The sequence below is a fragment of the Zingiber officinale genome, chromosome 7A, assembly GCF_018446385.1.
Source record: "Zingiber officinale cultivar Zhangliang chromosome 7A, Zo_v1.1, whole genome shotgun sequence".
NCBI lineage: Eukaryota > Viridiplantae > Streptophyta > Magnoliopsida > Zingiberales > Zingiberaceae > Zingiber > Zingiber officinale.
Genome location: NC_055998.1, coordinates 80,837,725 through 80,853,351, shown reverse-complemented (window position 1 = coordinate 80,853,351; position 15,627 = coordinate 80,837,725). Strand labels below are relative to the sequence as shown.

Here is a 15,627-nt window from a genome sequence, read left to right as displayed (position 1 = left end):
TGATCCATGTGTATCTCAAAAGTCAAAATAACAAGAGACCAAATAATTGCTCCCGATTGATATGCAACATCTCCTTATCTCATACATAACATGGTTCTTTGTAGTTCACAGCTCATAATTTCTCTGTTTGGACACATGATTAAGAGAATCAACCTTTTAGTCTCTGTTAGCTTGCATTTTTTTATCTTTATTATGTTCATCTGTATTGTTAGCCCAACTCTTTGCATTGTTTTTTGTGTAGATGAGTGTAAGAAAGCAAACCATTGATGAATCTATGCTTTAGTACTTTAATGACTTTGAGTATTCAAGCATATATTGGATCAGAAGATATCTTTATCTTCATAATACATCTGCATACAAAGGTCAGATCATACCTGGGAATCCATCGTATAGTAACATTTCTTATAGGAACTTCATCTTCAGGTCGGCAAGTAATCAAATTTTTAACCTGAGAACAACTAGATATATGTAAATTGGAGGATCTTGAGCAGATTAACAGAGAAAAGAGACCCACAATTCTGATTTGGATAATAGCTCAAACTTGCAAAAGAGAGGAAAACTTTGTGGTTCATTTTATGATTTTCATTATATTGTCTTGTTTCTCATTTGTCTACTTCCTGGGCCAAACTAAGCCATCTTCTGTTCCCTCCAAACCCACTTTCCATTTGTTTAAACAGATACATGGTTTTTATACAAATGCAGGAAATATTCATGTAACACCTAAGTATATAATATTCCCAAGAGCCCAGGAATAATGACTGTTTTGCCCTTTTAAGTTCAGCGTGCATAAGAAAGTAAGAATTATGAAACTCCTAATCTTTAAAGTTTAATTAGTTCCCTTTATAGGAACTTCTGCTTTATTGTACATAAAATTTTAGTAGTGAGTATGTGCCCCATTGCAGATTCAACTAGTTTTTGGAGAAATATAACAATTAAACTCTTTTAATATGGACAAAATTCTGAAGACAGAAAAATAAACAAATTATAATATTTGCCTTTCCTTGTACAAACAATGTTTTTTATTAGAACACAACTGTGTGATATATTGGTTAATAAATAAAGTTTCTTCAGATGAATGATTATTTATTATGCTTTGCTATTTGCCATTAAAATTCAGAAGCGATGATGGATATATCCCAAACCAAAAAAAACACAAGAACATAAAAGATGTCTAATAAAATTACCAAGATGAGGCCAATAATGTTTGTTGGGCTACCAGAGTAAATTGGTACACGACTATGCCCTTTGGTCATGATTAAACCTAGAGTGTGCCTGAAAATAGATAAAGATTAACACTGGGGAATGTCAAGGGACTTCAATAACTAATGCAACATACATGTCGAGTTTATAATTTATGTCAAGTGAAAAGGTATCTGATATTGGTGTCATGGCATCTTTAGCAGTCTTTTGAGTCAACTCCAAAGCACCAGTGATAATAGTTGTTTCATCATGAGTTAATTCACCACCCTTACCTGCCTAAGAACCAAGAAGAAAATAATAAGTCTTTCTACAACTTTTGTGCAATCATTAGTCCAGAATTTAGACCCATTAAAATGACATATCCATCTGCTAAACTACAAAAGCAAGTAAACCAAAGTCAAGAAGCCTAAATACTTCAAAATGGAAGCAAATTCTTTTTTCACGACACTGAGATAGTAAATGTAACTCTCATGAATGGATCTTTTTTATACTTGGAGGACTACTGCAATTAACAATGACATAATACCTACTTGTTTTCAACATCTTCTTAGTTTCATTACTCTCTTTTTTTCTTTTCTTTGTGTGTGTGCGCGCGCGCATATGCAGAATGCCAGGATGTGCTCACCAATTTAAATGGTAATGCTGTGTATGAGACAACTCTTTGAGAATTCAAAGATTTGACACAGTTATATTATACAGTAGGACAGCCAACCCGAGCCATATGTGATTGTAGAAATCATATGTGGTTCAGAATGTGAGCAAAGATCTTCATATTTTTAACAAACAACCATCTAAACAGTGATAACCAATAACTCAAAGCTTACCTCATTTCCATGCATATCAACTAGTGTCTTCAGTTCAGCCCTTCTCATAAGTGCAAAATGCCCCTTACCCAATATCCAATCTAATAACTACATAAAACACAGTAAAAACAAAACAAATCAACCAGATAGAAGACAAGGCCAAGAAAATATCAAAAAGATTAAGACATGCAATATATTTTAGCTTGAATTGCATTATACTAGTTTACTAATATAATATAATTTTACAATGTCTGCATGTCTGGTAAAGATTGGTTATTCTTGTAGATTATTCCAGCCCACAATCTAACAACTGGGTTGAAATAAGAAAGTCATAGCAAAGCATGAGTATCCCAATGGAAAAGAATCAGTTTTGTACCAATATAGGTGATTAATTGTATAGAATGTATAGAATTGCTAATATAGGGAATATACAGTATAGAATGTAAGGGTAGTCCGATGCACGAAACTCCTGTCAATGCGAAATCCCAAGAAAAGGTCAGACCACATTAAATCTATTGTATGCAGCCTTACCTTGTATTACAAGAGGTTGTTTCTGCAATTCGAACCCGTGACAAGAATGTCACACGGCAACAACTTTACTATTGCGCCAAGGCTCCCCTTCACAATATAGAATGTAAGAATTGCAATAAATAAACGATTTCACAACTGCTGAACTGCAATAAGTAATGTGGTCTTTTCACCAGTTTCTAAATTCTAGCCTACAGTAGCATCCTTTGTACATGTACAACATTCCAAATTTATTGATCATACAGTTCGCTGCCTAATACTAAGGACACTATGGAAAAATATCTATTCATTTTTTATTACTTTTCTTTTGTTTTCAGCTTCTATTCACTATTTATTAATGCAATACCATTTGCAGCTAAGACTTTCAGAATATCAATGCAATCATTTTGTTTATTCACAGATAGGTTGGACCTATTTTAACTCTGGAACAGACCTGTTTTACCTCTGAAACAGAACAAATTTTAACCCTGAAAAGAAATTACAGGGTGAATTTATCAGAAAACGCAGGTGTTGTCTTCTTGATATAAACCACAACTGTCCATACCAATGATTAGTTGCTAAATTGTACAATTCAAAATAACAAATGGGATAACCAACCATTGAGAAAGAAGTCAAATTATTGTGTAAAATTAGAGAATCAGGGAATAATTATTGATATGGGAGAGATAGTTTGGCCCCACGGGGCACAGGGAAGTCAAAGGTCAAGCTGCGCGGTAAGTCAGAGGTCATACAAAGCCTAGTCTAATCAAAGCAAGACCCGAGTTCAGACCCTTCGAATCGCACCCACGCCGGGTTAGACTTGACCTGACTCCAAGATCAAGGCTACTCGGCGCACGACTCCCGACTCCGGGACCAAGGCTAGCTACTCGGCCCCCCACTCCTGGCCCCAAGACCAAGGCTACTCGACGCCCGACTCAGAGCTCCTGATCACCCATAGCCTACATATGGAGGAGGTGGTTACTCAAGCAAGTGGCGAACATGGAGAGACATGGTATCACCACGACCATAAGGTGGTTTCCCTTGACCTGAACATGGGGGAACTATAGGATGTGGCTTCCTCCTTCTCCGCAAGGAAAAAGGTATAAAAGAGAGCCTGCTCCCGCGGGCACAGGTATGCACACATAATTCCAATCACTTGTTTTGTACTTTCATCATACTTTCTCTTCCTATTGAGGTTTAGTTTGCATTGTGAACGGTGTTTGCATTTTGAAAAGTTGTATCCCTTTTGTGATCAATGGTTTTCATTGTAAACAATGTTTAAAATGTGAACAATTGGATCCCTTTGTGACCAACGGTTTTGATCCGGTAGACGAGGGGCGGCGTTTCCCACTCGGTCTCTATAATCGGCCTATTGGCCTATTATCGATGCTGCGGGTTCATTTACTTGGCGACCGACTAATGTCTGCTGCTGCTCCAACATTTTCACTACTCGCGCTTGCACTAGCATGTCGAGCTCCTCTTGCGTCAACATCACCGTGGCGAGTCGTCCAACATCCTCCATCTCAACACTTCAAATTCAGGTGAGCTTCCCACCGACGACGCCAAATATAATCCTGTCCAAAACCAACTAAGATGGTCAGCTGGGGATGTAGCTATACGGTTGATGCGGCGAAGACTCCACGTAGCTCTGCAAGACAACAAACATCAGTGTCAGGCCGGGAAGAGGTTCCGGCATTGGCCCTCCGACACTCAAGTTAGTGTCCGGTGATCTCAAGAAATGGGAACTGTAACAAGTAGATGTAGAAGACGAAGTTGCGCATACTTTTCCCTGTAGCAAGGAACCCTCTTTTATAGTGTTAACATGGTGCTCGTGCAAGCATCTCAAGGCGTAGGCACATGTCCTAGGAATAGATAGGTCAAAAAGTGTCTCTACCGCCATACCTTAAGCAGTCATGCAATCTTCTGACGTGACAGCCTGGAAGCTTCTAACGTACAATTGCCTGCTGGACATGCTCAACTGTCAGCGGTACAAACTCCCAAAAGAATATGACAAGATACTTGATGGGTCATGCACAGCCGTTTGAGGTCCACTCGACTAGGCTGCCTCCGCACAATGGTGTTCTCAAGACCTGCCGACTTTGTCACTTTCCTTGTTTCCTGACTGTCCACGGTTATCCCGCTCAGGCCAGACACCAAGCCCGGTCAGTGAGACCAGCTGCTGCTTATTTCTCTTCGTTATTGGAGGGTCATTTAACCCGGCCAGGGGCAGAGCCCGGCTTACTTATCCATGTAGCTATCACCATCCGCTCGACCGTAATAGGCCCATTCGGCAATACCTGGTCCACTCAGCACTGCACGGTCCGCTCGACGAACTAGGATACCCCGCTAAACTTTATCTTCCACGTTAGTCGGTCCAACATGGCTAATGGATGGTTGTATCCTTTTATGGCTAATTGAAAGAACTCTATAAATAAGTGCTCTTGGCCAAATTAAACATTATAATCATTCTCTATTCTTATGCAAATAACCAAAGAACTTGCTACTTTGTTGTTTGAGAATCTATTGTATCCTAGAAGAGATTGCCCATTATAATCCAGTCTAGCAAGATAGTGGGGTAATAAACTCTTTAAGGAAAGTGATTACACGCCTTAGATTGCCTCAGGCTCAGCATCTCGACTTCAGGTCTCAGCCTCGGGTCTATTCCAAAGCCTCTCTGAAGGACATCTTCCTACAATCTTAAAGAGTTTATTTCTTCATAACCATGGAGTCCACTCAAGAATTTGCTATCAAGGTTATGAATCAAGACTTTGTCAAACTAGATAGGTTTGATAGGTTTGATGGGACGGGAACAAACTTCAACCGGTGGAAAAACAAGTTGACATTCTTTCTCACTGATTGAAGGTCTCTTACGTGTTCAACCTTGATCTTCGTGCAATTCCACCACCCACTAATGATGATTCAGAAGAATTAAGGAAGCAATAGGCCAAGTGGGAGGAGAACGAAGTGTTGTGCAGTGGTCACATCCTCAACACACTTTCGAACACGCTCTATGATCTGTTCACGGCGGTGAAGAATCCAAGAGAGATCTGGACAACTTTGGAGCATAAATATGCCACTCAAAAACAAGAATCAGATAAGTTTCTTGTTAAAAAATATTTTGAGTTTAAGCTAGATGATAATTCTCCCCTAATGGATCAAATTCATAACCTGCAAGTGATAGTTTCAAAATTTCAAAACTTAAAGACTATGGAGTAGAAATTTCAGAATCTATGGAAGTAGGTGCTATAATTGCTAAGTTGCCATCTTCATGGAATGATTATCAAAAGAAATTTCTTCATACTTCTGAAATTTTGACCATATCTAGTGTGTTGAAACATCTTAGAATTGAAGAAGGTGCTAGGATCTTGCATAAGAAAGAAAAGGAAAGTGGTCCTAGAGTGAATTTGGTTGAGGAGAATAGATTTAATAAAAGAAAGAAACTTGAAAATGTCTTTTCTAGTGACAAGAAGAAGAAGAGCAGAGTTTGTTACAAGTGTGGCAAAAAGGGGCATTACAAGGAATGAATGTAGGACCAAAATGAAACAAAAAATTAGTAATGCTCCTAGTGCTAATGCTATTGAAAGTGCAGAAATAATTATAGCAATGTTTACACTTGGTGTGTCAATCGAACTCCACATGGTAACACCTTCCTTATCAAAGGATTGGTGGTATGACTCGAGTGCAGCCATACATGTGTGCAGTGACAAAGATCAATTCAAGACATATGAAGTGCTTGAAAGACATGAAGTGATTATGGCAAATGGTGCAAGAGCCAAGGTGCTTGGCAAGGGTGATGTGCATCTTCAATTCACATCCGACAAGAAATTGGTCCTTACCAATGTGCTTCATGTCCCTAGTGTAATCAAGAATCTTTTCTATGTAGATATCCTTAACAAGAAAGGATTGAAGGTTGTAATAGAGTCTAACAATGCAATCTTGTCAAAGAATGACAATTTTTAAGGAAAGGCATATGCTTGTAATGGTATGTTTAAGTTGAGTATTAATGAAATAAACAATCTTTCTATTTATATGCTTGATTCTTCTTATTGTTTATGGCATGGTAGATTAGGACATGTTAGTCATAAAGTGTTAAAATTTATGTCTAAAAATGGACTAATTAACTAGTGATCATAGAACACCAAATAAGCGTAAAACATATATACAAGCAAAAATAACTAGATTGTCTTTTCCTAAAGTTGAAAAAACAAATCAAGTTCCGGAGTTAATTCATTCAAATGTGTGTGAACTTAATGGTTTACTAACAAGAGGGGGTAATAAATACTTCATTACATTCATAGACAAATTTTCAAGATTTACGTATGTGTACTTGATGAAATCAAAGGATGAAACATTTAACCTTTCTAAGACCTATAAAGCTATGGTAGAAAACCAAATAAACCAAAAGATTAAAATTTTGAGAAGTGATAGAGGAGGTGAATATCTCTCAAATGAATTCTCAAAATTTTGTGAAAAAAGTGACATAGTGCACCAAACTAGTGTGTCATACACACCACAATAAAATGGCTTGGCTAAAAGAAAGAATAGAACTTTAACTGATATGGTTAATACCATGTTATTAAGTTCAAGATTGCCAACTAATTTGTGGGGTGAGACCTTGTTGGCTGCTTGTCATGTCCAAAATAGAGTTCCTTCCTTAAGGACTAAAATGTGTCCTTATGAGTCATGGAAAGGAAGAAAACCAAACCTATCATACTTAAGGGTTTGGGGATGTGTGGCTTACTATAGAGTTCTGGACAACAAAAGAACAAAATTGGACCTAGAGTACTTAAAAGTGTGCTAGTAGGCTATGCTGAAAATTAAGGCACATAGATTACTTGACATTGAGAACAATATCATAGTGAAATCAAGAGATGTGCAATTTTCAAAAAGTCAATTCCTTAAGGACTTAAAAGTGGGAATGACCCCGGCTAGTGTATCAAGTTCTTTCCATGAAAAAACTTCTAGAGAGTCAAGAACCAATGAAATTGACACCTCTAGTGAACCTAGAAGAAGTCAAAGACAAAGAAAGAATGACATCTTTCTTCAGATTTAATATAGTCACAAAAATAGTATGTTTCTTGTGGAAGGTACTAGGGATTCTCTACTAAACAAAATTCCATTTTTGTTTAGTGTAGAGGAAGATCCTAAGACCTATAAAGAAGCCATAGACTCTAGGATGTTGGTTTTTTTGGAAAGAGGCTATAAATGATGAAATGGACTCAATACTATCTAATGGCACATGGTTTCTAGTTAATCTACCACAAGGCTCCAAGCCTATTGGTCAAGTGGGTGTTTCGAAAGAAACTAGCTACCAATGGAATCAATCTCACATACAAAGCTAAGTTAATAGCTAAAGGATTTAGACAAAAGGAAGGAATTGATTACTTTAATACATATGCACCTGTAGCTAGAATAACCTCAATAAGAGCAATTTTAGCTTTAGTTTCCATCTTGAAACTTCATGTTCGCCAAATGAATGTGAAAACAATATTTCTAAATGGTGATTTAGATGAAGAGGTGTATATGGATCAACCGGAAGGCTTTGTGCTTCCCGGAAAAGAGACTACAGTGTGTAAACTAGTAAAGTCTCTATATGGTCTAAAACAAACCCCAAAATAATGGCATGAAAAGTTTGAGGGTATTTTACTTTCCAATGGTTTTAGATATAATAATGTGGATAAGTGCATTTACTCTAAATTCACTAGTAAAAGTAAAGTTGTAATTTGTCTCTATGTTGATGATATGCTAATTGTAAGTGACACTACAAAGGGCATAGTTGAAACTAAGGAGTATGTATCTTCTAAGTTTTAAATGAAAGATCTTGGTGAAGTTGAAACTCTCTAAGGAAGAAAAGTTAAGAGACATAGTGGGGTTTTGCTCTTTCTCAAACTCACTATGTTGATAAGATTTTAAAGAAATATCAACATTTGAATGTGAAAGAAGCAAGTACACCTTTTAATCCAAACCTCAAAGTTTGTGATAATGATAGTAATCCAGTAGTACAACTTGAGCATGCTAGTGTCATTGGAAGTCTCATATATGCTATGGGTTGTACAAGACCTGATATCTCTTATGCGGTGTGTAGACTAGCTAGATATACAAAGAATCCAAGAAAAGAACATTGGAAAGCAATAACTAGAGTGTTTGGTTATCTCAAACAGGCAAGAGATTTAAACCTTTTCTACAATAATTTTCCTTGTGTTCTAGAGGGATTTTTGGATGCTAGTTGGATCACTAGCATAAGTGATCAAAAACCTACCAATGGTTTTCTCTTTTTACTTGGTGATGGAGCTGTTTCTTGGGTCTCAAAGAAACAAACACTAATAACTCATTTCACAATGGAATCTGAGTTTGTGGCATTAGCCTTGGCTTGTGAGGAAGCCGAGTGGTTGAGAGATCTATTACTTGATATAGATTTTTGGCCTAAGACAATGCCGCCTATAACCATGTATTGTGACAGCGAAGCTATCTAGAGCATTGAACAAAATGTACAATGGAAAATCTAGACATATTAGTCTAAGGCGTGCATTTATTAGAGAAATGCTTAATAATGATGTTGTCTCTATCATGTTTGTTAGAACACATAAGAATTTAGCGGATCTATTCACCAAACCTCTAGAAAGAGATTTGGTGACTTTGACAACATCCGGAATGGGATTGAAACCCTTAATCTAAAGTTATTTAATGATGGGAACCCAACCTCCTTCTAGTACCTCCTAGATTGAGAGGTTTAAAGGGTAAAAACAAGTTCTTAAATTGTTAGAATAAGTAAAAGGGTATTTGAGTCTTTTGGTCCTATTTCGTTTCCTATATAAAGGCCTAACTCATGGGGGTTTAACGAAGATGAGATTCTAGGTTTTACTTTGAACATGGTATCAGAGCAAAGTTAAAACCCTAATTTCTTTTCTCTATCCGCGCCGTCTCTTTCTGCCGAGCCTTCCTCTCCAGCGACGCGCGCGCGTGTTCTTCTCCAGCGACGCGCGAGTTCTTCTCCAGCATCGAGCTTCTCCAATCGGTGGACGCCCGACGCCTGCTGGTTCGTGGACGCTGAGCTCCGCCTCGTGGACGCCCGACGCCGGCCTGCTGTTTCGTGGACACCAGACACCCGACGCCCGACGCCCGACGCCCGACGCTTGACGCCCTTCTGTTCGCGTTTCCTCTGCTCGGGCGGCTAGGGCACAGAGGCATCCTGGTACGCCCTTCTGTTCGCGTTTCCTCTGCTCGGGCGGCTAGGGCACAGAGGCATCCTGGTGCTCCCCTCTATCGGCTTCGTTTCCCCTACTCTTCGTCGGTACTTCATCTCTGCTGACGTCACATTCTTTGAGTCGGTTCCTTTTTTTTTTTGGTCCTTCTGCTTCACAGACCGAGGTTTCTCCCTCTCCACCTGCACCAATGACTATCTTTTATCCTCCGGAGGCGCCTCTATCACCTCCTGCCTCGTCCCCTCCTTTGCAGGTTTATCAGCGCCGTCCTCGTTTTGCTTTGCCGCCGACCAACACTGACACTGCTGTGGGCACATCTGTAGAGCCTAGTCCTTCGTCGTTTACTCCGGTCTCGTCTCCTGACTCTGATGTTCCTATTGCACTTCGAAAGGGTATGCGTTCCACTCGTAATCCTTCTCCTCACTATATTTCTTTAAGCTATCATCGTCTTTCCCCATCCTATTATTATTGTCTGTCTTCCCTGTCGTCTGTTTCTGTTCCAAAGACTGCAGGTGATGCCTTTGCCCATCCAGGATGGAAACAGGCTATGCTTGATGAAATGAGTGCCCTACAGAGCAGTGGGACTTGGGACCTCGTTCCTCTACCTCCTGGGAAGTCAGTGGTTGGTTGTCGATGGGTGTTTACGGTGAAAGTTGGTGTAGACGGCACGGTTGATCGGCTTAAGGCTCGTCTTGTCGCTAAAGGCTATACTCAGGTATTTGGATTGGATTATGGCGACACCTTTTCTCCTGTTGCTAAGATGTCTTCTGTGCGTCTTTTTCTGTCTATTGCTGCAATTCGCCATTGGCCCCTTCATCAGTTGGACATCAAAAATGCATTCTTACATGGTGACCTGCTCGAGGAAGTCTACATGGAGCAACCTCCGTATTTTGTTGCTCAGGGGGAGTCTTCTGGTCTTGTATGTCGCTTACGGAAATCTTTATATGGTCTCAAGCAGTCACCCAGGGCATGGTTCAGTAGATTTAGTACCATAATTCAACAGTTTGACATGACTCGAAGCGAGGCTGATCATTCTGTTTTTTATCGTCATTCATCTACTGGTTGCATTTATGTAGTGGTTTATGTTGATGATATTGTCATCACAGGTAATGATCATCTTGGAATTTCACAAGTAAAACAACATCTTTTTAAACATTTCCAGACAAAAGATCTTGGCAAACTCAAATACTTTCTAGGGATAGAAGTGGCACAGTCTAAAAATGGGATTATTATATCCCAAAGGAAGTATGCAATGGATATTCTGGAAGAAACAGGAATGTTAAACTCAAAGACAGTCGACAATCCCATGGATCCTAATGTCAAGCTCCTACCAAATCAGGGGGAGCCTCTTTCAGATCTTGAACGGTACAAGCGATTGGTAGGGAAACTAAGCTACCTTACTGTTACTCGTCCGGATATCTCATTTGCAGTGAGTGTAGTAAGTCAGTTTCTTAGCTCTCCATGCAAAGAACATTGGGATGCAGTGACTCGCATTGTTCGATATATCAAGGGAGCACCAGGAAAGGGTCTTTTATATGAAGACAAAGGACATACTAAAGTCGTAGAATATTCTGATGCAGATTGGGCAAGATCTCCCTCTGATAGAAGGTCCACTTCTGGATTTTGTATATTTGTCGGAGGTAATCTTATTTCTTGGAAAAGCAAGAAACAAAATGTTGTGGCAAGATCCAGTGCAGAGGCAGAATATCGAGCTATGGCTATTGCTAGTCAAGAGCTTATATGGTTAAAACAGTTGCTTCAGGAACTAAGGTTTGGAGAGGTTACACAAATGTCACTCATATGTGACAACCAAGCTGCTATGCATATTGCCTCAAATCCAGTCTTCCATGAGAGAACAAAGCATATTGAAGTTGACTGTCACTTTGTCAGAGAGAAAGTCATATCCGGAGAAATATCTACTAGTTTTGTCAACTCAAATGATCAGCTAGCAGATATATTTACTAAATCACTTAGAGGTCCCCGGATTGACTACATATGTAACAAGCTTGGTATATATGATCTATATTCTCAAGCTTGAGGGGGAGTGTTAGAATAAGTAAAAGGGTATTTGAGTCTTTTGGTCCTATTTCGTTTCCTATATAAAGGCCTAACTCATGGGGGTTTAACGAAGATGAGATTCTAGGTTTTACTTTGAACATAAATGATTGTGAGCACCTAGTTCGTGTATACCATTCCAAGTTCAAGGTGCATACTTTGTTACTCTTCTAGGTTCTTAATGGAATTATCTCATAAATGTTTTATTAGGTTAATTAATAAGACTTGAGATAATATCCACCTATATAATCATAAGAAGTGATGTCGTGTCTAACAACTTTTGGGGTAAAGTTTTTTAAATGATTATGAAACTAGGATAAGCACATGGCCCGTAAATGTGCTTAAAAGTGTGTGAATAAGAGAATGTGTTTGATGGTTCATATGTGTTATAAGTTTAAGGTAGGTTGAATATTGGTTTAAGCAATGAGCCACCAATCATTTGCCATGGACTTGTGACTTATTTATCCTATAAGAGAGTTTAAAATGAAAATCACTTTCTTTTATGTATGATATCAATAAGTGTTAGTTTAGAGTTACATTGCAAACTAAGTGGGGGAATGTTGAGGTTTAGTTTGCATTGTGAACAGTGTTTGCATTTTGAAAAGTTGCATCCCTTTTGTGATCAATGATTTTCATTGTAAATAATATTTAAAATGTGAACAATTACATCCCTTTGTGACCAACAATTTCATTGTGAATGGTTGTGTCCTTTTGTGAACCAACATGGCTAATGAATGGTCGTGTCCTTTTTGTGGCTAATTGAAAGAACTCTATAAATAAGTGCTCTTGGCCAAATTAAACATTATAATCATTCTCTATTCTTATGCAAACAACCAAAGAACTTGCTATTTTATTGTTTGAGAATCTATTGTATCTTAGAAGAAATTGCCCATTATAATCTAGTCTAGCAAGATAGTGGGAGCAATAAACTCTTTAAGGAAAGTGATTACACGCCTTAGATTGCCTCGAGTTCAGCATCTCGGCTTCGGATCTCAGCTTCGGGTATCTTCCAAAGCCTCTCTGAAGGACATCTTCCTACACTTCCTTCCTTCTCCAATCACCGGAGCTGACTTGAGCGTCATAATGGCTGCGCCAAGGTTCGACTTGGCCTCCATTCTAACTCTCCTTGACTGTTGCGTAGATTCTCCTCGAAGACCTCCAACCCGTCACCAGCCCTCTCACTAGTGGTTCCCTCATCCTTATCTCGAACAGGATCAATTATTATTCAATATTTTAAAGCTATCATACATTTTACTATGAAATATAAGCTATAAAGTTGGAAATGAATCCAAAGGAAACAGTGGGGAAATATTAAATAATCTCCTTCCATTAACATAATGCAGGGTTTACACGCACACAATATGATATTAAAGGAGAAATACTAAGGAAAGCGAAAAAAAAAAAGGCTTTTACTAATGTTTAAGAGTTTGATTTAATCAGAATTATGAAAATGCAACAAATGATTACCTTGCTGATGGGATAAGCCACAGGAAAGAATATCAAAAGAAGCACGCGGACAAGTCCCGCAGTTTTAGCTCCCACGCTCAAGCCATAACGCGAGCACACAGCTTGAGGAATTATCTGAGCAAAAACCACCATGCACAAGCCAGCATGAACTCTTTCTCTCCAATAATCTACTTACAAAATCAATCTAAAACTGCAAACTTTGGCATTGACTGCACAAAAAAGACAGAGCGGGATTGTTGGATTGAAGAACCCCGACCAATTACCTCGCCAAAAGCCAGGATAAGTGTAACCGAGATCAGGATGGCCCCCCATGCCGGAACGAGTGCATCAAGAAATATGGGCAGCGCCTGGATAAGAATTGAACAGCAAGCATTCAGCGAGACTTTCTTTAAAACGAAAGATTTTGGAAAACAAAAAAAAACAATTTTTAATGCATAATAAGACAGCGGAAGAGGGAAATCACTATCAGGGACCTCCATAGCGAGGGAGTTGCCGATGAGCAACGTGCAGAGCAGGAGGTGCTGGTTCTTGACTACGGGAAGTATCTTAGCTGGGGAGAATAATTATCGAAAATTGAAACGCAGCAAGAGAAGCGGAATCTAGAGAGGATCAGGAGGAGGAAAAGGGGGATCGGGAACCGACCGGCGTTTCGGCGATCCTTGGGCTGTCCTGCCTTGACGAGGACCTCGAGGTCGACGAGGCTGAGGGACATTAGACCGAGGGTGAGGCCGGACATGAGGCCTGCGAACATGACCAATCCCGCGGAAGCTATCAGGTACACCCAGAACTTCGCACCACAGCAGGAGTGATCGTCTCCCCCCGCCATCTTTCCTCCACCACGGCCGCCTGCGCCAATCACTATCTGTGCTGATCTCGCTCGCTCTCCCGAAGCAAGCGATCGATGGGAGGATGAGGAAGAAGAAGTACACTGAAACCAGTAGCTAGGGATGGTGCTTCGGCTTGAAGCGAGATGCCGAAGAAGAGGAGGGGAATTGGAAGAAAGCATTCTTAAATGCAAACTTGGACGGGATCAAGTTGTCACTTGTTTAATTATTGCCTCATTAACACACTAATCTCGCTTTTAATAATGTTAATTAGTTAATTAGTAGCCCATAATTATTAAGCTCTTTTTGACAACGGAATTTCAAAGAATATATTAAAAAATCATCAAATGCAAATACGTCGTCTTTTAGACTCAATCGAATAAACTTAATTTAAAATTTTATATATATATATATATATATATATATATATATATATATATATATATATATATATATATATATATATATATATATATAACAATAACTAAATAAATAGTTTAAATAGTTTTAAAAAAAATTATAACCTCATCAATATCTATTTGATATTATTTTAAAAAGTAAAACTTTTCGATGATAATAGTCCTAAATAGTTGGGCTTTATGTTTAATTTATTTTTTAAAAAATATTTATTTTATTTTATTTACTTTTCAGATTGTAACAAATTAGGTGAAGGACAAGGTGGTTTTGGTTTCCACATCCACTTGTAAACCCTAAAACTCATTAGATTTGTTGTCTTCCATACATCCTTAAGCCCAAAACAGGCATATTCCACTAAATGACACGGCTAGTGACATAATCTATGTCAATAATGATGGACTTAATTACTCTATAATTGTCATTATTACTAGAATTAGGTAAAGAAGGAAGTGTTAGGTATCCACCTAATCAAGATTATATAATTGATTTACTTGAAGAGGTGGAAGTGAGAAGCCATGCCCCTCCAAAATAAAATCTATTGAAATTTAAGTATTTTGTTTACCTATTTAAGCATTTAATTTCTCATTTTATTTTGTTTATGTTTATAAATTATCAACTAAATGATACTAAAAATGTTTATTTATTATGTAATAATAGTGAAAAAAATTATTATGGTTATTATCGTCTTACTTTTGGTGACCTTTATTAAAGTTTTGGTGTGTTTGGTTCGGGGTTATCTTTGATAACCTTGGTTATCCATCCAAGGTTATCAACCAAAACCTTGTTTGGTTTTGGTAATTGATGATTCCTAAGTTATGATAGATGCCTGACACATCAGCAATTTGGGCATATAGCCCGGAATCAGAAAACCCCATAAACCTAGGGTTTTCCTTGATTCTCTGGTTAACCAAAAATTTAAGACAATATTACCCTTCACTATTTACCCTTTGTGACAAAAATAACCTTATAGATTTATCAAATTTCAATCTACCCTCGAGTATAATCAAACCCTCCCAATTCTCCTCTCGCGAACACGCACAGAAACCCGCCGCTCCTCCCTCTCACGAACACGCACAGAAACCCTAGCCTTTCGTCGCTCCTCCTCTCGCGAACAGCACCAAAACCCTAGCCTTTCGCCGCTCCTCCTCTCGC

General features: G+C 38.6%; 1 protein-coding gene across 2 annotated transcripts in view; it reads right to left on the bottom strand.

Moving 5' to 3' along the window:
* LOC122001622 (DUF21 domain-containing protein At2g14520-like) overlaps positions 1-14,225 on the bottom strand; it is a 37,154-nt gene extending 22,929 nt beyond the window's left edge. For both annotated transcript variants that reach the window (XM_042556472.1, XM_042556473.1), the window contains exons 1-8: positions 13,877-14,225; positions 13,708-13,784; positions 13,498-13,581; positions 13,235-13,348; positions 2,025-2,111; positions 1,337-1,476; positions 1,185-1,272; positions 375-448 (exon numbers count right to left, since the gene is read on the bottom strand). In XM_042556472.1, coding sequence (XP_042412406.1) covers positions 375-448; positions 1,185-1,272; positions 1,337-1,476; positions 2,025-2,111; positions 13,235-13,348; positions 13,498-13,581; positions 13,708-13,784; positions 13,877-14,060 — 848 coding nt within the window. In that variant the 5' untranslated portion in view covers positions 14,061-14,225. The remainder of the gene's footprint in view (positions 1-374; positions 449-1,184; positions 1,273-1,336; positions 1,477-2,024; positions 2,112-13,234; positions 13,349-13,497; positions 13,582-13,707; positions 13,785-13,876) is intronic.
* Positions 14,226-15,627: the final 1,402 nt, after the last annotated feature.